This window comes from Elgaria multicarinata, chromosome 5 (assembly GCF_023053635.1).
Source record: "Elgaria multicarinata webbii isolate HBS135686 ecotype San Diego chromosome 5, rElgMul1.1.pri, whole genome shotgun sequence".
Taxonomy (NCBI): Eukaryota; Metazoa; Chordata; class Lepidosauria; order Squamata; family Anguidae; genus Elgaria; species Elgaria multicarinata.
The window spans coordinates 106,508,633-106,532,381 of record NC_086175.1 but is presented as its reverse complement, the minus strand read 5'-3'; the positions used below and the strand labels follow the sequence as shown (position 1 = coordinate 106,532,381).

At 45.5% G+C, this 23,749-nt stretch overlaps 1 protein-coding gene across 1 annotated transcript; it reads left to right on the top strand.

The window, feature by feature from the left end:
* The first annotated feature begins 6,883 nt into the window (after nt 1-6,883).
* CCNA1 (cyclin A1) lies at nt 6,884-22,843 on the top strand. The gene is made up of 8 exons (XM_063127719.1): nt 6,884-7,033; nt 9,289-9,523; nt 10,311-10,435; nt 13,023-13,246; nt 15,632-15,836; nt 18,864-18,977; nt 20,127-20,260; nt 22,688-22,843. Exons 1-8 carry the CDS (start codon nt 6,884-6,886, stop codon nt 22,737-22,739), a joined length of 1,239 nt encoding a protein of 412 aa, XP_062983789.1. The 3' UTR covers nt 22,740-22,843.
* Nucleotides 22,844-23,749: the final 906 nt, after the last annotated feature.

Here is a 23,749-nt window from a genome sequence, read left to right as displayed (position 1 = left end):
GTAAAACTTTACTGCTCTCTGTATATTTAACAGAGTCACAATTTGAAATATTTTTCTACAAAGCTGCCTTCTGGGGATCTTTGGTACTATTTATTTCCTTATGAGATTTATAGGCAAAATTAACCCTGCTATGCCAATGTATGTGCATCTTGTAAATATACTCCTGTGTATAATACATATTATATATTTACACCATTCCAGAAAAGTAATGGTTACTCAGTGGGGATGTACAACTTGTGTGGATAGAAGTACACAGAAATGTTATCTTTATGGGGGAGGGGTGACAGGACCAGCAACAAAACGTTGCAGTGAATCATCACCTCTTAACTGAGTGCTCCTGTTCAGGGTTCCAGCTAGCCATTTCTTCTAGGCACAGCATCCCACTCTTCTACCTCCTCCAGTTTTCCATTTTTCTTCTCCAGCTGATGCTCACTCTTCTGTGGCTACTGAGCACGCTCAGTTCTCATTGAGTTGTTCCCCGCCCTCTTGTGGTTGTTATTAAAATTGCACTTCTCCAAGCCTGAGCATGCTGGAAACTCCATCTCAGATTTCAGTGGCCCCATTTTGGCTCCATTTCTGTTGGTACTCACAAGTTGACTTCACAGTTAGAGGGAGTGATGCTCAAAACTCTTACCACATTCACACACATTCCTAAGAAGATGCCTCATCATGTCATTAATAAGACAAAAATGGTGCACTTAGAAAGCCATTCTATAAGGGGTGGGCAACATGTGGCTCTCCAGATGTTCTGGCCTACAATTCCCATCAGGCCTATCCAGCATAGCTGATGGTGAGGGCTGATGGCAAATGGAGACCAAGACATCTGGTGGGCCATAAATTGCCATCCCCTATATAATCCACTGATACTTTCTACAAATAGTATTAGTGTAATATTAAGGTCCTGAGCCACACATTCATAGAATGATTAAAGGTTCACTCACACATTGTATAAAATGGTAGGTATTGATTACAAGCCACCCACCAGTTAAGCCAAAGAAAGTCTTTTAAGCTCTTTAGGTCTACTCAAGAGCAAATAATCTAACGACTGTAGTTGATATGCATATACATATGGTTATGGAATAAAAAAAAAGACAGGATAGGGCCCTGTTGTTACAATATTTAGAGGATTTACTGAAAGGAAAGTAAGCTCTTGACAATCACAATTAACCCCCATTCCCTACTATATATTTCTGTCCAACAGAGGAACTGGTAAAGGGAGCAGTTATCCTAGAATTTGCACCATTCAAAGAGATTCTTGTAATCAATCATCTAACTTTTTTTAATTTATAGGCAATTAAGAGCGCCACCAGACAAGTGTTTTATTGCACGCTTGTTTCTGGGCACTCACGGATTTTTGTGGGTCTCTCTCAAACATTGTCTGCCTCCTGCACGCCTCCCACCCTTATAGCCTTTTTTGCAGAACAAAAAAAATCCCAGTAAGTCAACTTATTTTTTGAAATAAAATTCACCCCTGTCCCCTGCATGATCAAAACTGAATGGGCCACGTGCATGTTGTTTACTTCCTCTCTCAAAAGAGGAAATAATGAGGGACAAATGCTTGGGCAGAGAAGCGATGGTAAGGAAAAGCGATTTCCCCCCCATGTGATGACACTCTAAGTGAAGTCAGCAAAGGGCAGCTCAATTCAAATGAAGGATTGCAAAGTGAAGCTCTCCTTGAGTGACCCTTGACTAGTCATTTCCTCTTCCAGCCTAATGTACCTCACAGTGGTGATGTAGGGTGTTCCCATTTTATACTCACAAGCAGATGTTGATCAATCCTAAAAATAAGCCAAAAACATAAGCATGCAACTTCCCTTATGAAGAGCTTGATCTAATAAAATCTCTCTCTCCCCCCTCCCGACCCCTGTGTTTGCGTCTCACATATCAACCAATATACTAAACTGTTGAGTTTAGATGGAGTAATATTTGCAATGGGCTTGCACTTTATAACTTCATTTTATAACTTTATTTTTCATATTGGAGGAAGAATGGGATAGAAATACAATAAATAATAGAATTTGTTGTTGCCCAGAGACATACAAAAGTAGCAAAAACAACAAGGAGTCTTGCAGTATACAACCACTCAAATGTATGAAGATAAAAGCTTCATTTATTTCAATGGAACTTACTCCCAGGTTAAATGTGTATAGGATTGCAGCTTAATGCATTGATCGAAAAACCTTAAATGGTTTGGGACCAAGTTATATGAAGAAACGCCTTCATACCTGTCAGCTTGCCTTCATATTAAGATCAGAAAGAGAGGCCCTTCTCATTTGCCTACCCCTGAGAGCAATTAGATGGAAGATCACACATAAGAGGGCCTTCTCTGCAGTGGCCTCACACCTTTGGAACAAGCTGCCATTGGAGGTCAGCCACGCTCTGTCATTGCAGGCTTTTAAGAAGGCCTTGAAAACATTATTTTGCTGCTCCCATCTCTTGATATGATTGATGATTGCCATTATTGTTGCTGCCGGTTTTATTGTTGGCTTATTATTGTTGTTTCTATTGCTATTTTATTGTGGCTTTTAACGCTTTAACTGTTTTTATGTATTTTATTGCTGTAAGCTGCCTTAGGAGGGCTTCTGCTGTGAAAGGCAGCCAAGAAATGTTTTAAATAAATAAATGAAGTAATTGATTTTGACATCCGCTTCTGTAGGTCAATGTCCACTTTGACAAGTGCATATTCAATAAGGAACCAGCCACATCTTTAAGTAATTACATTTTTATCTTGCCCTTCCTCCATCACATGCAAGACAGTTTGCATGGGTCTTCCTTAGTCTATTTTGCCCTCACAACATCCCTGTGAGGTAGGCTAGGCAGAGAGTGACTGGGCTACATTCACACAATGAACTTAATGGCCTTTGCAGGCTGGACAGAGAACCTTTGTGGGCTGGATTAAGCCCACGGGTTAGAGGGCGGCCATTCCTGCCATGAAGTGCTATCTTGACACAAACAGCAGCTCAGCTTCCTACCCATGAGAAATGACAGCTCTGGAGCAGAAAGTCAAAGAAATATATGAAAGGCTGTCATGCAGAAGAAGAAGCAGTCCTTCCTTTCCCTGTTTTCCAGAGGGCAGGCTTAGAACCAATGGGTGGAAACTGCAGGAAAGTAAATTTCAGCTAAACATTATCCGAACAGTAAGAGTCTTTGGGAGGTGATGGGCTCCCCATCTCTGAAGGTACTTAAGCAGAGGCTGGCTGTCCATCTCTCAGGCAAGCTGTAATTGCATTATGCAGGGTATAGACGAGATTGCCTCTACAGTCCCTACCAGCTCTGTTATTCTATAACCTTCCTCCATGCTGTGTCAGGGGTGCACTGACAGTGTTAAATCCTTTGCATTCATGTTTTGCAGATCATCAGGTATTTTTCATTCTGTCACTCGCTCATTGACAGAATCAGATTTTTATTTTAGGGATGTACAAGAATTTTGTTCAACCAGCACAAGCACACATTAATGCAAGTGTGAATTTGCACAAATGCTTCCCCCTGCCCACCCCAAAAGTAAAAAGGCATTCTGCCATGGAATCTGTAGATCAGGTTCACAGAAATCTGAATTCATTGGATTTCTGTTGTGTTCCCAAAATAGTTCCCAAGGCACACCCAGCCAGCAGCAGGGGCAACTCTATGCATGTTTAGATGGGGGAAAAGCCCTGCAAACCCCAGACAGCCATGCTACCTGGGGAATGCTGGGAGTTGAAGTACTACCCCATCTAAACATACATAGGATTGTGCCCTTAACATGACTCATAGTTTGGCCTATGCAACCAGGATCTAAACTACTGCTTTATAACGGTTTATAGTGGTTTTGGCAACTGTTCAGGCCCAGGGCACATGTCATATACTGTTTTCAAAGGGTTTTATCCTGCTTGGTGTAGATCTGGCCCAAGTCGTCTTATACCACATTTAAATCTGGTCGCCTTTCAGGTGCCACAAGGCTCTCTCCTTTTTCCTACAACAGGGCAACCCTTCCAGAAGTAGCCAAAAAACAGAAAGAGTCCTCAGCCTTTCCAATGACCAGTGGGGGTGTGTGCGAAGAGGAAACCATCGCGCCGTTTTACGCAGGGCTTGATTTTATCCCTGAGCTGCTAATCCCTCGGCTCCCAGGTGGCCATCGGAGCTTTGCGGGCCGCCGCAAGCAAGCGCGTCTCTCCGCCTTATGAGGGCAGCGGGGCCTCGCCGGGGGCCGCCGATCATGGAAACAACAGCTGTCTTGCATTGCTTTTCAGCTCTCGGCGATGCGGGGCTTGAACTCGGCGCACCAAGAGCAGGGGGGAGACGGATCTCTGCCGCCAGCAGCAGGCAGAAGATCTCCATGGAGATCCCCGGTTGCCACGGGCGCAGCCTGCCGCATGCGATAGGGCGGGCGGGCAGCCGCCGCAAGCTCCAACTGGTCGGTCTCAACAGTCGCGGGCGGCTTGAAAGTAATTAGAGCGCACGCCGCGGAGGAAGGCGGCGCGACGGCGAGCGCGGATTGGCTGCAGCCTATATAGGCTGGGACCGGGCGCCTGGTGGCCACTTTGAGTCCTTGCTTAGCCCCTGCCTGCGCCGCTGGGAGGAAGAGGTCGCGTAGGTGGGGGAAAGACGGCTGGGAAGGAATCCTCGGCTGCCTGGGTAGCTTGGGCGAAAGGACGTCGTCGCCACCGCCGCGAGGCTCTGCGGAATCCCGGAGCAGACGTTGGGGTTGGTGGTGCAGGATGGGATGGCTGGCTCTTCTCGGGCAGGCTCCGTGGGAAGCAGGGCGGGGCGTCGCTCTTGGCGAACGCCTCCTGGGAAACTTTGGTGCAAACCGGCCGCAGCCCCCCGCGGTGACTCCTTCCCGGGAGCCCCGCTGAACGGATTGGGAATTGCTCCCGCAGCCTTTCTAATGCGGGCTTGCCTGCGCCTGGGCGCTTCTTCCCCCGACCTTGTTTTCCTGCGGTGCCAGAGCTTTGGGTCTTCGCTTTGTTTTCACTGCCCTTTGTCAACCGGCTCCTTCGGGTTGCAAGAGGATCTTACGTTTTGAGTAAAACGTTTTAGGTTGAACCCAGCGTTAGCGCTACTTAGAGCAAATCCGTTGAAATGATGGCTCGAGTCATGATGACTAAGGTTAAGTCCCATTAATGTCACTGTGTCTACTCTAAGTAGAACTAACACTGGATACAGTGTCCCCCTCCCCGCTTATTTGGAATACCTCTAAACATATTTTACTTATCCCAAAGCAGGCTTGTGTAAGCCTGGAATCACAATCCCAAACGCTGTGTTTGCAATATGATCTGTTGAATTCAGCGGGGCATACTTCTGGCTAAGGGAATGCGCCCCTGACCCTTGGCTTGTTGACTTAGGATTCAGTGGGACTTAGTTCCAAGTAAGTGCCCATCCTTTTTGGGGTTAGAATCTTCAGCTGCTGGCCCCTTTAGCTGATCTGATCCCATTGGTTTCAAACGAAAACCTTTCTGCAAGTTGGAGTTCACATCTGCAAGCTGGCCTTTTGTTATGCCTGTTACCTCACTAGTAGCAGCTCTGCTCAACCTGCTGCCTTTCAGATGTATTGGACGCCCAGCTCCTATTGGTAGAGGAAAGGAAGAACACTGGTTTAAGTCCTGGGTAGGCCTTCCAGATGTTTTGGCCTACAATTCCCATTACCCCCACCCAGCGTAGCCGTCGACTCAACCTTCCATCCTCCCAAGGTCGGTAAAATGAGTACCTAGTTAGCTGGGGGAAAGGTAATCACGGCTGGGGAAGGCAACGGCAAACCACCCCGCTATAAGGCCTGCCAAGAAAATGTCAGCGAAAGCTGGCATCCCTCCAAGAGTCAGTAATGACTCAGTGCTTTCAAGAGAGGTTCCTTTCCTTTCCTATGGGATTCGTAGGCCAAAACATCTGGAGGGCTAGAAGTTGCCCACCCCTGGTATAACTGTTGCATGTAATGCCGCAGTATCATTTCCAGAGACTCCCGTTATTGTTACTTGCTTTTTTGTTGTCCATGGATAGGGTGGTATAATGGTTCAGTTCCAATATTTGTGGGATTTCATTATTAGTGTAGGGGCTGGAGTGTTGGACTGGAAGTCAGGAGATCTGGGTTCTAGTCCCCACTCAGCCATGGAAACTCACTGGGTGACTTTGGGCCAGTCACAGACTCTCAGCCCAACCTACCTTACAAGGTTGTTGTTGTGAGGATAAAATGGAGAGGATTATGTATGCCTCCTTGAAGGAAAAAAGGTGGAATATGATGATGATGATGTTCCTCAGCCTGTGCCTTTGGCATGGGCTGTTAGGTACTTACATTGTTGACCTACATGCTAAGTACTGGAACTCCCTGGAGCAGTTTCTAATGTTTGCTTTATGGATCATTGATGAAACATGAGCGGCCTTCCATATGTGTTGGACCACTACTTCCATCATCCCCAGCTGGAGGGGGCCAGGCTGGGTGAGGCTGTGATTAGTGAGAAAGCTAGGATAACAGAAGGCAGCCTTGCAGATGCAAACTGCAACTTGCAAGAAGATGTTCATTTTAAATGTCAGAAGTACCGACGGAGATGGGTTGTGCTTCAAAGGAGTCAGTCCAAGAAGGTTATGGGGGGAAAGTTAATGTGTGCTATTATTCATTTAATTGTGATATTTATATACTTCTAAATATATACTAAGAAGTGGTATATAAATAACACAATTAAATAAGTAACACACATCAACTTACTTCCCATAACCTCCTTGGATTGACTCCATTTAAGCCCCTATACTAACATCACATTTAAAATACAATATTAAAAACACAACATTGAGAACAATTCCAACTACAAAAAAAGCAATATAAGGAGCAGCAAGATGGAGCAGCACGATTAATTTAATTACATCCCAGGGTGTTTTCTTTGTGTGTGTGTCTTTTCCAGCTGCTGTCCCTGAGGAAATGCATCACAGCAACAAGGGCAATGAGAAGTCTGGGCGGTGGGATTCCCTGCCAATTGCGGTTGAGCCTCTGGACAATCAGAATCCTCACCAGAGGGCTGTTCTTGGGGAGCTGACTGAAAATGGGCAGCGTCCGAGACCTTCTGTTCAGGTAGATCGTGGAGGACTGGGCTTCTTGGGTAACTGACTGAGTAACTGACATGGTTTGAGCTGACCAGATGAAGAGAAAGGGGTGGTAGTGCAGTGGCAGAGAACCTAACTTGCCCTGGTTAAATCCTTAGCAAAAGGGCACAGAACCTATTTCAACTTGTGGGCCAAACACCATTTCAAAGAAGCTCTGCAGGAGGTGGAGCTGCATTCCAGTGGTGGGAGGGACCGAAGCCGTGGGGCTAAAAACACCAAAACATACCAGCCTATTTTAGCTTAAAGGTGCAATGCTATGCATTTTTTGGGAACAAGGCCTACAACTCCCAGCATGCCTCAGCCAGTATGTGTCTAAACATGTATCGGATTGTATTCATAAAATCTTATGGTTCCCCCCAAAAAATTCTAGTTCTCCTTAGAGATAGAACTGTTCGATTAAATAAGAGATTCTCCCTCCCCCATATGTTTATTTTCCTTTTAAATCAATATATTGACTTCTGATTTGTGTTGCTCTGGGTTTAGACCACCATTTTTAAAAGAGATGCCTCTGACTCGACTTTAATTGAAAAGTTAGGCACTTATTTAACTAATACCCAAACACAGAATTCTAGAGAGCACTTAACATATCTTTTCATGTGGTTTACATGGTAGATCCCCCTTCCTTTCATGAACACTTAGCAGGAGTGCATAAATTTGATGTGTAAACTTAATTCCATTGGTGGTGCTACGCTATGCTGTTGTATATGCGTTGACCTCTTGGTAACTGTAGTCTGCATTTTGTGGATAAGGTTGTAGATTGGAAATAATTATGGGAGTTGTAATCAAGTGCACAACTAGAAAACAAGCTGGTTGAGTGAATCATCCCTTAGACCCCAGCCTGGTGGTCTCCAGATGGGTTGGAGTTCCCATAGTCTCCCAGCTAGCATGGCCATAGACTATGGGGTATGCTTTAATTTCTGGTGAACAGTTCAGCTCTCCTAAGATATTGGCTCATGTTTCATTTTCATACTACTGACAAGATCCTTGAGTTCCATAGCACTCAAAGTATCAGGGAGCCGTGTAAGGGTTTGCTCATGCCATGAGCTATAGAATGTAGGGCCAGTGGAAATGTGTGCACTCTTTAACTGCCAATGGTCAACTACTGCTGAGAGGTTCTATCTTCTAGCTACAGTTTCTCAGGAATGAACAAACTAGCGATCCAGATAGACAATCTCTGCTACTTTAGTGGAGACTTCAGCATTTGCCTTGTGCTGCTGTTGTGTAGCAGGAAGAGAAGATACGTTGTACCACTAAATAGCCCTTTATGGGTTTATATATCTAGTATCAATCTGGATTCCTTACCATAGGCCCATACCCTCTGTTTTTAAATGTTCAGGAATTGGCTGTACTTTTAACCTCCAGTGAACCTTAGCAGGTGGATAGAGTGCTATCCTCAGTTGGCTTGTGTGTCTGTCTGCACATGTGAGAGATATCAAGCATGCATGGGTATTGGGGAACAAGCCAAAGGCCATGAAATGCAAGAGTCCACAGACATTTGTATACAGAGTTCAAATGTCTCATAGTGACCATATCTCCATACAAATGTCTTGGATGGTTCCACTTTCACTTCATGGCCTTATGTTTTCTCTATAGGGTGTGCGCGTGCATATGTTTCATAGAAAATCTCCCTTCCAACTGAGGATAATACATCTGAAGTAGACCTTTGTTTCTGAAGGCTTCTGCTGCAATAAATCTGTAAAATCTTTAAAATACCCCTCCCTGACAAAGTACCTTCCAGGTACTTCAATTCCCAGCATTCTTGACCAATGGAGTTGATGGGAGTTGGAAGTCGAGGGCACCAGGTTGGGGAAAGCTGCTTTAAGCTGTTAGACTCTGTAAGGAGTAGTAGGGCTGCTACTTTAGACAGAATCTTGTGTTTCCGGCTCTGTGTGCTTTGAAGAACCTGGCATTCAGACTTGGATATCTTGGGCAGAATGGCTGCTGTAAAGTACTGATAGAATGCACTTCTGTTGGTTGCTCTAAAACTAAACTGTTAGTCTTCTGGGAGCTTTTCTGCACTAGGCATTTATTGTACGCTCGTGATTCCTTACTCATGGTTTATGGCTTCTTTAGATGACGTGATCTTTCAGTTTCTGTTTTTTTTTCCAGAGCACTTTCTTGTTGTTGATTTTAGAATAGAGAAGATGGGTTATTGTTTCTGAAAGCACTGTTTCTTGAATTTTAACTATAGTTTGTCCTCCCAATGAGATGATTCCTTTTCAGGGAGCAACCCTAGTGAGGCGCCCATCTGGATCCGAAAATGTCTGCCCTACTTCTGTCAAGAGTATGTTGCCAACCTGCATGCCATCCAAGCAAAGCTTTGCTGTTCACTTAGATGAGGTGGAAGAAAGGAGTGGGTATAGCTGTGCGGCTGTAGAAGAGTTGGAACCCAGCATGTGTGAAGTTGACACCAGCACAATAAATCCTAGCCTTCACCTGCTGTTGAACTTAAGTACAGGTAAATTGTCATGTGGTCTTAACATGAGCAAAGTTTAAATTTTTTGCAGTGTGTGGTACTTGTCAAAGTAAACAACATGGTAGAAATTTGAGAGTTAGGTGCAATCCTATGCATGTTTCCCCCCCCCCCCCAATTACACCTCTCTGCAATTGAAAGGTGGGAAAGTAGCTCACATCTTGCACTGTTTCAGCTAGCTACCTCACTCACTGTGAAAACTCATTTTATGTTGAGAGATGCATGTCCCAGGCCTCTAATAGGGACATTTGGAGAATTGTACAGTCAGGCCAAAAGCAGCACATAGTCACCATGGGTTTTAACAATCTGGTTGCCATTCTGTCGGAGTATGAAGTGAAAGGATGCTCTAGTAATCCTTATGCGCTGCACTGACTTAAAGGAAGATAGGGAACCCTAATGGTGCCATCTAGAGATGTAACATAGGAAAAAACAAGGGTTCCACCCACCCCTATTGTTTCTTCTTTTTCTAGAAAATAACACATTTGGGTGAAAATTGAAAAAAAAAAACCTTTTTAAAGCACTCTTTATAGATATAAGTCACTTTGGGCACAATCCTATCCATGTTTGGACAGAAATAAATCCTACAGCTCTCAGCATGCCCCAGCCAGCTATGGCTGGCTGGAGATTCTGGGAGTTGTAGGACTTTTTTCTGCCTAAACATGTATAGGATTGCACTCTTAATGCCTTCTAACGATGGAAGGATACACTAAAACAATGGCCAATTAAAGACTTTTTTTAAAAAAAAACAATTCTTCCTGAATATTCTTCCTAGGATCTCCAATGTTGGTGGATAGGTCATTCCAGTCACACAGTGAAGATCTTCAGGATAATAAAGTGGATGTCATGAGTGTCATAGAATATGCAGAAGATATTCATTGCTACTTGAGAGAAGCTGAAGTGAGTAGCACTTTTAACAAGCTCACTGTAAATGTGGACCCATGGTTAGTGGTTGGGTAACATGCACTTTGTATGAACTCAAGTCTGTGTTAATTAGTCTTAAACTTTACCTTGCATGATCCTTCTCATGTAACCTTATTACCGTGTAGTATGTTTCCTATTCCACTAGCCTTGTTGTTGAGATTGAATTTCCCAATGTGGCGTAAATGTGGGATGATGTTGAGTTATTTTAGCTTTGCCGCTAATTATCTTGATTTGTCTAATAATCAGTAGTGGCTGCTAGTTGGGAGTAGGTCTCACTCTTGCTGTTTGGATCTTTTGTATTCATTTGTGCTCTGCATGATAGTACAATGACATGCTTACTACTCTGCCTAAACTAGAGAGGGATGTGTGGCTCTCCAGGTATTGTCAGGGATGATGGGAATTGGAGTCCAATGCCCCTGCTCTATAGTATTCCTTAAATTTTGATCGCATTGTAACTATGTTCTCTCTCTCTGTACTCGGGGGCCCATATATTCACCAGCTTAGGTGACAATTTTATTCAACCAAATAATTGTCTCACCTCCTCTAACGTAACTTTTCTTGAATTTGAAAGCTTCTCTCTTCAGTGTTCTTTTCACGTTAACCAGCACCATCTCCTCATGTCATCTTCTCCAGACCTTAGTTCTTCTTGAGACTTTGAATGTTCCCCATTTTCTCTGTCTGAAGTGCAGTGACCAGTACTGCTGCAAAGCTTTCACTTGGGTAGAATAGTGACCAATCAGTACTGCTGTGCACTTCCCCAAACAGTGGGGAGTTTCGGGGGCAAAGCTTAAGTGGGTTTGGATTCCTTTGGAAAGAGAAATTACTGGAAACTTATGGTGTGCTTGTAGTATTTGGGTTAATTTATTTATTTATTTATTTATCATACTTATACCCCGCTCCTCAGCCAAAAAAGGCTCTCGGAGCGGCTTACACTTAGCAAAAAGACAGTCCCTGCCATCAGGCTTACAATCTAATAAAGACATGACACACAAGGAAAAGGAGTCAAGGAGGGAGGGAGGGAGGAGAGAGAAAGAAAGAGAGAGAGAGAGAGAGAGAGAGAGAGAGAGTCCAGCAGGAGCAGGCCCCGATGTTACTTCTGCCTGCTCCTGTCCCCTCGGTCCTTCTTCCCCACAGGGCCAAGATGGCAGTTTGACCTGTGGGGGGGGGAAGAGTCCAGCAGGAGCAGGCCCCGATGTTACTTCTGCCTGCTCCTGTCCCCTCGGTCCTTCTTCTTCCCCACAGGGCCAAGATGGCAGTTTGCCCTGTGGGGGGGGGGGGGAAGAGTCCAGCAGGAGCAGGCCCCGATGTTACTTCTGCCTGCTCCTGTCCCCTCGGTCTTTCTTCTTCCCCACAGGGCCAAGATGGCAGTTTGCCCTGTGGGGGGGGGGGGAAGAGTCCAGCAGGAGCAGGCCATGATGTTTCTTCTGCCTGCTCCTGTCCCCTTGTTCTTTCTTCTTCCCCACAGGGCCAAGATGGCAGTTTGCCCTGTGGGGGGGGGGGAGAGAGTCCAGCAGGAGCAGGCCCCGATGTTACTTCTGCCTGCTCCTGTCCCCTCGGTCTTTCTTCTTCCCCACAGGGCCAAGATGGCAGTTTGCCCTGTGGGGGGGGGGGGGGAAGAGTCCAGCAGGAGCAGGCCCCGATGTTACTTCTGCCTGCTCCTGTCCCCTCGGTCCTTCTTCTTCCCCACAGGGCCAAGATGGCAGTTTGCCCTGTGGGGGGGGGGGGGGAAAGAGTCCAGCAGGAGCAGGCCATGATGTTTCTTCTGCCTCCTCCTGTCCCCTTGTTCTTTCTTCTTCCCCACAGGGCCAAGATGGCAGTTTGCCCTGGGGGGGGGGGAAGAGTCCAGCAGGAACAGGCCCCGATGTTACTTCTGCCTGCTCCTGTCCCCTCGGTCCTTCTAATGTACGAATACTACAAAGCATAGCACTTCTATAGTCAACAAATCCACTGCCCTGCCGCTAAGAACTCCAGAGAGGCAGCCCACGCCCTGCCCCCCAAATACCTTTTGCTTTCAGTTCACTATGTATGCATGCAGATGCCCCTCTGTTCCAAAATCTGTGGCTTTTTCACAGACACATACCTCTTTGAGATACACCCTTAAGTGGTGGGGTGGGGAGGGGAAGAATGAATCACCTTTGCCCAATGGCTCTGGCGTTCCAGAGATTCTCGATTTGTCTCTATCAAGCAACCATTTCCTGGATGGGAGTGCTGTTGCACTCATGTCCTGCTTGTGGGTTTCCCGTGAACCACTGGTTGGCCACCGTGAGAACAGAATGTCTGACTAGATGGACCCTTGATATGACTCAGCATGGCTGATCTTATGTGCTTATGTTCTTATGATATCCTGGGTCATTAACAAGTAATTTCCTTGACAGAATTTGGTCAACAATCATAATGGTACCTTGCATGTCTTGCTTTTAAATCAGAGGTGAAGAACCTCAGGTCTGGGTTCAAAAGTCCCAAGTTGCCCATCCCCAGAGTACACTGTTGGTTCAAACTTCAAAGCTCACAAGGTTTCCCCTCCCCCCACCTCTTATTCTGAGACTAAATTCTTTCCACGTAGGTAAGATACAGGCCCAAGCCATGTTACATGAGGAAGCAGCCTGACATCACCTCAAGTATGCGTGCCATCTTAGTAGACTGGTTGGCAGAAGTTGGTGAAGAATACAAGCTTCAGACAGAGACGCTGTACCTTGCTGTGAACTACTTGGACAGGTTTCTCTCTTGCATGTCTGTCCTCAGAGGAAAACTGCAACTTGTGGGAACAGCAGCAGTTCTCTTGGCTGCGTAAGTATACTTGATTGCATGAATGTATAAAGCTCTGGCAGATGCCAAGAGCTTTGGGCCACTGGGCGAGGTCCTAACAAAATCTACTTTGAATTATTGTATCCATCAAATGGTAGGAACTTAGGAAGCTGGTTTTTATACAGACCTGTTTCGCAGGTAATAAGAGGCCACCACTGGGGGGAATTTCCTCATGAGATTTCTTGCCATGGTGCCCACCGCCATTTAAAATACTCAGCCATGGTGGGGCCATACCATAGCTTGTCATTATAATGTGAACCCAGGGAGGGTGGATTGTTGGAGTGGTTGACAATCTACCCTGAACCCATGGAAAGTTTTAGGGGTTGTGGGTTGCTTGTTTTGTTTTGCTTGTTAACCATCCCAACAACCCACTCTCACTGGGTTCACACATAACAACAATATGGTGTACCCCACCCAAATATTCAAAATGGTGATGGATGCCAGAATGAGAAGACCCACAGGGGAATTCCCCCTCAGTAGCTTCTTGTTACCTGTGAACCGACTACAGAGTTAGACCATTGGTCCATCCAGTCTGTATTGTCTGCACTAGGCTTCCCCAAACGGGTGCCCTGCAGACATTTTGGTCTTCAATTCCCATCAGCCCATGGTCAGGAATGCTGGGCATTGCAGTCCAAAACATCTGGAGGGTAAAACCTGACCTTTGTCACTGAGCTACAACTTTACCCCATGGAAAGTTTAGAGAGTGCACTAGTGGTCTCCAAGCATTGAGTTAGAACACGCTAGTGGCTTGTTGGAGAAAGTATTGTGCAACATGCATTAAGCGGGAGTTTTCATCAGAGGTTGACTGTTGAACAGGTCCCAAAGATATTGATGAAGACACTATAGGTGCATTGTTATTATTATTATTTATTTATATAGCACATCAATGTACATGGTGCTGTACAGATTACACAGTAAATAGCAAGACCCTGCCGCATAGGCTTACAATCTAATAAAGTTGTAGTAAACAATAAGGAGGGAAAGAGAATGCAAACAGGCACAGGGTAGGGTAAACAGGCACCGGGTAGGGTGAAGCTAACTGCATTTGTATGTAGAGTCTCATTCTGTTGAATGGTTTAGTAATTAGAAGTTGCAACGATAAGAAAATTGTACGAGATAATGTGCTCTCGTTGGGCTGAGGCCAGGAGACTTGGAATTAGTGTTGGGCTGAGGCCAGGAGACTTGGAATTGTGTCCCTGCTCAGCCACAATGCTTAACTTGGTGACATTCTGCCAGTTGTTCATTTCTTGGCCTTACCTATCCCATAGAGTTGTTGTGAGATCATTGGATAAATACGTGATAATCTTTTAAGGGTGTATTGATATTATATGCATGTTTAGTACATAAAGTCGACTTGGAGGGTTCATGTGTTTTGGGTTCAGCAGAGAGCAATTCTTCTTGATTTATTTCATGACTACATGTAAAATCACAGACTGTAGTATTGCCACAGTTTTCTAAAAGTTAAATTGGGAACATTTCAGACTAGGATGAAGCGATCATCCTCGGAAGGGGCCTGAGACAAATTGACCCACTTTCTGGAGTGCCAAAGCAGAACCCAACCCAAACCTTATTTTTTTTCATTCACATCCCCTACTATCAATACTTCTGGTTTATCATGGCTTTATAGTTAACACCAAAAAGATAACAATAAGGGCACAATCCTATGTATGTTTAGACAGAAAAAGTCCTACAATTCCTATGCTGGCTGGGGAATGCTTGTAGGACTTTTTTGCTGTCTAAACATGCATAGGATTGTGCCTTAATTGGCTTACATAGGGTCACAGACTTGCTCCACAAGACTGACTTAAGACTGGGTCATGTTCAGAAGACACCTTAAACCATGGCTTTAACCACGGTGGTTAAGCCAGAAAGCCAGGCTATGTTCAGAAGACACCTTAAACCATGGCTTTAACCATGGTGAATAAGGCTTTTTGCTTTATTCACCATGGTTAAAGCTATGGTTTAAGGTGTCTTCTGAACGGGGCCACTGTCTTAAGACAATCTTATTAGAACCGTCTACTAAAGGGAAAACCACATTGAACAAGATGTAGTTTCTATTAGAAAGTTTTGCTCAGCCTTCCCCAGCCTGGTGCCCTCCAGATGTGTTGGCCTATAACTCCATGCTGGCTGGGGTTTACGGGAGTTGTAGTGATCACATCTGGAGAGCACCAGGCTGGGAAAGGCTGTTCCAGGTAGTAGCAAGTTTCTTGATGAATGTGACTAGTGAATGGTATGATTTGTTCAGTTGTGAAACTGCAACTGAACTATTATGAGACGATGGTGCCAAGTGATAATTTCTAACTTAATAGAATCAATGCATGGTGTATGTGCAGTTAAAGCTTTCCGTACCAATCTTTCTTTTCCCAGGAAATACGAAGAAATTTATCCGCCAGAAGTAGAAGAATTTGTGTACATAACGGATGATACCTACACGAAAAAGCAGCTGTTGCGAATGGAACACCTGCTCCTTAAAGTGCTTGCTTTTGACTTGACTGTGCCGACCATCAACCAGTTTCTCCTTCAGTATTTGCAGAGGCATGGTGTTAGTCTAAAGACTGCGAACTTTGCAAGGGTAAGGAGATGCTTTCTCTTCCAAATACTTAAAGGACTCCTGGACAAAAATGGTCGTGGGCTGCATCTGTTGTGTTGTTGTTGTTTATTCGTTCAGTCGCTTCCGACTCTTCGTGACTTCATGGACCAGCCCACGCCAGAGCTTTCTGTCGGCTGTCGCCACCCCTAGCTCCCCCAAGGTCAAGTCTGTCACCTCCAGAATATCATCCATCCATCTTGCCCTTGGTCGGCCCCTCTTCCTTTTGCCTTCCACTTTCCCTAGCATCATGAGCCTCGTGTGGCGCAGAGTGGTAAAGCAGCAGTTTCTGCAGCTGAAACTCTCCCCACGGCCTGAGTTCGATCCCAGCGGAAGCTGGTTTCAGGCAGCCAGCTCGGGTCGACTCAGCCTTCCATCCTCCCGAGGTTGGTAAAATGAGTACCCAGTTAGCTGGGGGAAAGGTAATAACGGCCGGGGAAGGCAACGGCAAACCACCCCGCTATAAGGCCTGCCAAGAAAACGCCAAGAGTCAGCAATGACTCAGTGCTTGCATGAGAGGTTCCTTTCCTTCCTCTCCCTAGCATCAGCTTCTTCTCCAGGGTATCCTGTCTTCTCATTATGTGGCCAAAGTACTTCAGTTTTGCCTTTAATACCATTCCCTCAAGTGAGCAGTCTGGCTTTATTTCCTGGAGTATGGATAATTGGCCTGCCATTCAGAAACTAGACTTCTTGAAGAATATAGCAAAACTGATGCTTTAACTAGGGCTTATTATCATTTCAGTTCAAGCCTGCTGCCTTTGTGACCATGCCAAACCTTTGCTTTTCTGTAGATCAAAGATGGATGGCCTGTAGACTGCATGCGCCCGCCCCCCCGCCTTGAGTGAGACCTCTGTACTGCAGAAATGTGGCAGCAGTGGCACCAAAAAAATAGCTTGTTCTCAAGCTAAAATTGGCCCTCTTGTGTCTTCATAGTGGTTTGCTGTTGAAGTTTATCAGCAAAGCACCAATATTTCCCCCCTGCTGCACTGCCAATTTTTTCTGGCAACAGTGCAGTCCCCAGGAGGGATCTTGGGCTGGAAATTGGCCCTCAAAATGCCCAACATTGCCCATTCCTGCTGTGGAATCTAGAACAGGGGTGGTGAACCTTTCCCCCCTCCCAGTGTCGAGGGCCACATGGGGGACGGTAATCTGTTTGAAGGCCATATGCCAGTAGTAGGTAGGGATGGGTAGGGCTTGAACCAAAAGTCGGTGGGAGCTATTCCAAGGGAGAGCAGATCACACTTCCCAGAGGTCTGAACTGATTGTTTGCAGAAGTCTTTTGACATTAGACTGGGGGGGCATAGGTTTCCCGCCCTAGTCTAGAAGGCACAACCAAATTGAAGTAGTTGTGGACAGTAAAACCCCATGACAGCCTTCTGACCCACAGATTGAGATCGGATAGTAAAAAATTGGAAGGAAGTACCCTCCCGTATACATGGTGTTAGAAGTACACCAACCAAAGCTCTTTTGCTAAAGAGAGCCACTGTGGTATTGGGGTTAGACTGTTGGACTGGGACTCGGAAGATCCGGATTCTAGTTCCCACTTAGCCATAGAAGCTCACTGGGTGACTTTGGGCCAGTCGCAGACACTCAGCCCAACCTACCTCACAGGGTTGTTGTTAGGATAAAATGGTAAAGAGGAAGATTATGTACACTGCCTTGGGTTCCTTGGAGGAAAAAAGGTGGGACATAAATGTAATAAATAAACATTACCTCAATTTGCTAAATAGAATAAGGGTGCAACCCCATGCATGTTTAAACAGAAAAAAAGTCCTACAACTCCCAGCATTCCTCAGCAGGCATGGCTGATTGGGGCATGCTGGGAGTTGTAGGACTTTTTTATGTCTAAACATGCATAGGATTGTGTCTTAATGGGCTTAACTATGCCTAACTCTGTATTGGACTGTGCATAACGTGGCCTAAAGCAGGAGTGCAACATTTTAGGCCTTGGGGCCACATTCAGTTCTCCCAATCCAGCTCTCCGGGGTATCCCAGATGACTCCAACCCCTTTCCCTTGCCCCTCTCCTCCCCTGCTTTTGTGCAGTGCCTGTGATGTTTTGCTGTTTAATGTCTGTTTTGTCATGTAAGTATTTGTTTGCGGTTTAAAGATGTATCTGCTGTGCGTACTGCTGGAACAAGGTTGTTAAGTAGTTAGTTCTAGTGGGAAGAGGAGTGAGTGACCAGGATGTGAGAATGAATGCTGATTGGCTGATGGTCCAAAGGTTAAGATTGGTGGTTAGCAGGGAATGGGAGGAGTTAACAGAAAAGCAGTTAGTGAGAAGTGTGTGAAGAGTGAGAGGAGAGGGGGCGTTGGGTCTGTCAGAGAGGGTCTAGATTTAGTGTAGGAACAACATGTTTTATTATTTTGGGAAACAGAGTGAAGTGAGGAGAGATAGTGTAGCCTAGAGGGTAGAGTAGGCAGGGTTGTACATGGAACTGTACTGAAACAAATAAGCTTGAACCTGATGAAACTATTACACTCTTTAACTGCATAACTTTACTAGTTGTTAATCAACTTTCTTTTTGTTTCACACTGGAGTGTTTTGAAGTGAGGTACCTGAGGGAGGGTACAGTATTCAATGGTGGCAGTGGAAGGGCAGGTGCGAGTATACCATAGGGGGCTTTGCTGTGCTGCTGTGAGGCCAGACAAGGGTGGCGAATCACAGAGGCAGTGAGTAGCACTCTGATGCCAGTTCCATGGCTGGGATCCTTTGATTTATAGGTAAGAATAAAGGAGGACCAGAGGGGGCGGCATCACAGTGCCCTTTCCCCATTCTAAAAGGTTGAAATGCCTCTCCTTAGTTACTGGCAGTAAGAGGTTTAAGCTAAAATTGGCTGGCATTTTTAGCCACGCCCCTTTTGCTTTCAGCCCCTCCCACTACTGGAAGATGCCCCACCCCCAAGAGCTTCTCTGAAATCAGCCCTTGGGCTGAAAGTGGCTTCATGCACCATCTTCTTACATCTCTGCTGACTTCCATGTGACTAAAAGGGCGTACATTTTCTCTTCTCAGTATGTAGCAGAGCTGAGTCTCCTTGAAGCGGATCCATTCTTGAAGTACCTTCCCTCGCAAATGGCAGCAGCTGCTTATTGTCTAGCCAACTACACTGTGAACAGGCATTTCTGGGTAAGCCTGACTTTTGAATTCTAAAGAAGGCTTAACCTGGGTGTAAATCCTTCAGAGAATGAAACCATATATAAGATGGCATGGTGTCTTGCTCTTGCTTTTAACTGCATCTTCTTTTTCAGCAAGGGATTTCAAAAACGGCTGATGCTGCAGAAATATCTGACAAAACTACTGCCAGTTTTTCTCACTTAGACTATAACTCTGCACAGCTAACAAGACTATTAACTTCAACAAGTGAGCTTGCAGAGTTGAAAACAAACCTGTCACTGTAGTTCAGTTGACCTTTAATGTATTGTTTTGTTTTGGTACTCTGATTTGAAATCTATTTATCTCACTTCCAAAAATACAATTTTTCACTGGCACCTTCTCCAATAGTTCTCCCAAACTAGGAATGTGTTAATAACTTCCAACTGGGCATGTTGTGAAGTTAAGCCTGGGTATTAGCAGAAAATAAATAAATAAAAGACCCCCAAAGTACTCATGGCAACACAGTGCAGCTTGGCACAGAGGGAGCCGCCCACCATGTACAACGGTAGAAAACCCAAGGTTGTCTGAGCATAACTGGGGTGGGAGAGCCACTTGACGTGAGCTGTGCTTCATATTCCAGTTTTGCACTTAGAAAATGAGTGAAGTTGTTGGTCTATTTGGGCAGCCCCACCTCTGGTGTACAGTTGAAACAAGTCTGCTAACCACAGCTGGCGTCGAGGGTAGGCATGGTCGGGCACCAGCTGAGGGCTGACACCTCAGCAGGGGCCCACTCACAAAACACCACTGCAGTTGCGCCTCCTCTTCATCATTGCCAGCTGCTTGTTCACCTGCCTCGCTCTGGCCCAGACAACGGTGGTGGTAAGGAGAAGGCGCAGTAGATGCCACAGCCTACTTCTCACTGGCTCTTTGCCTGTCAAGGAAGCAAGTGGTGGCACTGACGAGAAAGAGGAGGAGGGGGAGCCATGGCAGTGAGAAGGTAGATTTACTGAGGGTGTCTTGCCCAAGGGCCCTCCAAATCCTGCAGCTGGCATTGTTGCTTCCTGGAGGCTTATCCTAAATTAATGATTGGCTCGACGCATGAGTCTCTTTGCAGGTATGCACAGCACGTTCCATCTGTCTGAATAGAAGAATAAAGCTGTAACTATCTTTTCTCCCGATCAGCCAGAAACCCTTGCTGCTTTCACTGGATACTCGCTAAGTGAGATAGTGCCTTGTCTAAGTGACCTGCACAAGGCATGCCTTGATGCCCCTCATCGACAGCAGCAAGCGATAAGGGAGAAATATAAGCTAACTAAGTAAGTTCTTGGGTCAGTAAGTTAACGTGCATTCTGTCTCTGTCTAAATTTGGTACTAGGAGCAGCTGCTTTCTATAACAAGTACGAAGCATTCAAATGTGTATAATCTTACTTTGCTAAGAGAGCAATTCTATGTTCTGAGAGTAGAACCTCCAGTATTAGTGGCTCTGCTCCTTCCAATGCTCTTTCAGCTCTCACTGGCATGACGGACACCAGGAAGGAGGTGGAAGAAAAATACAAATCCTGTCTGTAGGTGAAAGAACTGGCGCTCCCTCCCATTGCTGGCAATGACAGGGAAGCATTTAGGCCTGCTCCTGAGTACATCTAAATGCTTCCCAAGGGAGGGAGAGCATCGGAGCCTTTGGATTTTCTGACACTCCCTCCCTGCCCACTGGAATGCCTGGTTTCCCACTCCATGAGGCCATTCCAACCTTATAGATGAAGCCACAATGGATTTTAAAAAAAAATCAAGTTGGAAGGGGCCTACAAGGCCATCTAGTCCAACCCCCTGCTCAATGCAGGAATTCACCCTAAAGCATACCTGACAGATGGTTGTCCTGCTTCCTCTTGAATGCCTCTAGTGTAGGAGAGCCCACAACTTCCCTAGGTAACTGATTCCATTGTCGTACTGCTCTAACAGTTAGGAAGTACCACCATCTCCATGGTGGCTGGGAGGAGCCAGGAGAACGCCTTGGACCTTAAAAACAAAAAATACTTCCAAGGTCATAGTTCTGTCGATGGACTCAGAGGGTTTTTCTTGAACAATTATATGACCCCTGGACACTGTCTAGAGATCATAGGATTACTCACTAAGGCTGTTCTCTCCCTGCTTATGGGGAAGAACAAATAACTATTCAGGGTAACAGAGCTCCCCCGTGATGGTACCCTGATTGACACTATCTGCTGAGATCTCGGTCACTAATGCCCATATTACAGCTTTCTGGAGATTTTTTTTAAAAAATGCATGCCACTATGAATGGCTTTCCACTATATATCTGCTTCAAGTGATATACGGTAATATGACCATGCCAAAAAGGCTAGAAACATGGGTTTGTGTTTAATGGAAACAAGGATTCCTTGTATGCTGAACTCTGGAACCAGAGTCAAACCTCTCCTCTTGTATAGTGTATGAATGGCAGAAAACTCTCATAAGAACATGAGAAGAGCCCTGCTGGATCAGACCAAGGGTCCATCTAGCCTAGCACTCTGTTCACACAGTGGCCAATCAGCTGTCAACCAGGGAACCACAAACAGGACAGCACCCTTCCACCCATGTTCCCCAACAGCTAGTGTATGCAAGCTTACTGCCTCTAAGTCCATGAATCTGAATCTAAGGGCAGTATCCAATCCTGCCCATCTGTGTGTGGGGTCCACCGCTGTTTCTGTTCTGCACATGGCCAGCTTTGCCAATTCCATTGCACAAGTTGTGTCTGCTGCTTGCACAGTGGCAAATCAGTGCTTCTGGGTGCAATCCCTGAAATGAGCAGAAACACTCATTTCTGTAAAGGGGGCAGGTCTGCAAGTTCCTTTATGGAAACTATGCTGACTTGCCCCCTTACCGAAATGTGTTTCTGCTCGTTTTGGTTCCCCCCCTCCCCCGGAAGCGCTCCTTCACCATTGCAGAACTAGTGTGGACCACTTGCACAACAGAAAAGGACAACTAAAATGATTAAGGGGCTGGAGCATCTTTCCTATGAAGGAAGATTACATCAACTGGGATTTTTTAGCTTGGGAAAAGGGAGGCTAAGGGGAGACGTGAAAGAGGTGTACCAAATTATGCATGGTGTGGAGAATGTAGATAGGGAGACATTTTTCTCCCTCTCTCAAAATACTAGAACCAAGGGACAAGCTGATTGGTGGGAGATTCAGGACAAATAAGAGGAAGTACTTTCTTCACTTTCTTCACACAGCGCATAGTTAAATTATGGAACTCACTACCACAAGATGTAGTGATGGCCACCCATTTGGATGGCTTTAAAAGGGGGTGGATAATTTCCTGGAGGCAAAGGCTATCAATGGCTACTAGCCCTGATAGTTGTGTGCTATCTCCAGTATTCAAGGCAGTAAGCCTGTGTGCACCAGTTGCTGGGGAACATGGGTGGGAGGGTGCTGTTGCACCATGACCTGCCTTGTTCATCCCTGGCCGATGGCTGGCTGGCCACTTTTTGAAAGGAGTGCTGGACTAGATGGACCCTTGGTCTGATCCAGCATGGTACTTCTTATGTTCTTAATTGGCAGGGTATGAAAGAATTGGCAGTGGTGCACATGCCCCACTGGATGCTCCCTTTTAACATTTATTCCAGTACATGGTTCCTGATCACATTTTTGTATTCCACTGATCTGAAGCTCCTGAATGTAGAGGCAGCCGAGGACGTATCACCCTGAGATCATGAACTCTTTGTAATGAGCATCTTTTTCCCTTTGCAGGTATATGCAAGTATCCCTCTTGGAGCCACCTGCTGTTCTACCTCTACATTGAGCTGCAGCATGACAATGAACTGCACAGAAGCCGAAGCACTTGCCTCCTGATCAATAGAATTGATCTGGCCCATCTTATTATTATTAATATTTTTTCACGGGGCACTGCAGGTCATGTGTCTCATCTGCTGCTCAAACCATTTTTAGATTGCCTTCTTAGTGTATAGGGTTTCACTGCATACAAGGACTCAGGACTGTAGTTTTAACATAAACTAAAAGCACTTTTTAATAAACATCTTTTAAGAAATTGCACTCTTTCCTGCATGTCTTGATTATTTCAAACCATCAATTCTGAGTGGGGGCAGATGGCAGAATGAACACTAAATTGGCCAGCAGAATGAACACTAGGAATGGTTACCTAGGGCAGTACTGTGGAGAGATTTGAGCAGGGCATATTTATGCCACTTCTATTTGCTTAACAGTCATTCCCTCCCCACAGTTATGCTAAGATCTGATCACAACTTCTCAGCATCTTCACTAACACACCATTTTTAATATGCGCTCGAAAGCCACAAGAGGAAAAGTGACGATTGCTTGTCATGTAGATATATCTTCAGAATTCTCGTAGCATTGCTCGAACAGGCTTGGCAGGAATAGGGCAGGTTGTTTTCCACTTCTGATATAAATACTAATATGAAGTCTCTTTGCTATGGTAGAATTGGGCAATTGATTCTAATTCTGCACTGTAGGGCTAGACTAATGAACTGAGCTAAGAATTTCAAAAGTAAGCTATTAGGGCAGCTGAGCATTTTACCATTTTAAGCTCAGAGTCTACTATTTTAAATCAAACCACTGATCGGCACTAGGGCTGCTTAAGACCTGCAAGTAACATACCAAAGCCATAAAATTGTGGGGTTGTATCATATCTCTATCAGTCTACCTGGTTAATATGACTTATAGTAGAGGGCTGCAGCCAACGTTTTGGCTGGTAAATTCAAGCACACGCAATCCTCATCACAGCTCCCAGTTAATAGCCCAGGAAAGACATTTTCTTTCTCCTGCCTGCCTAGA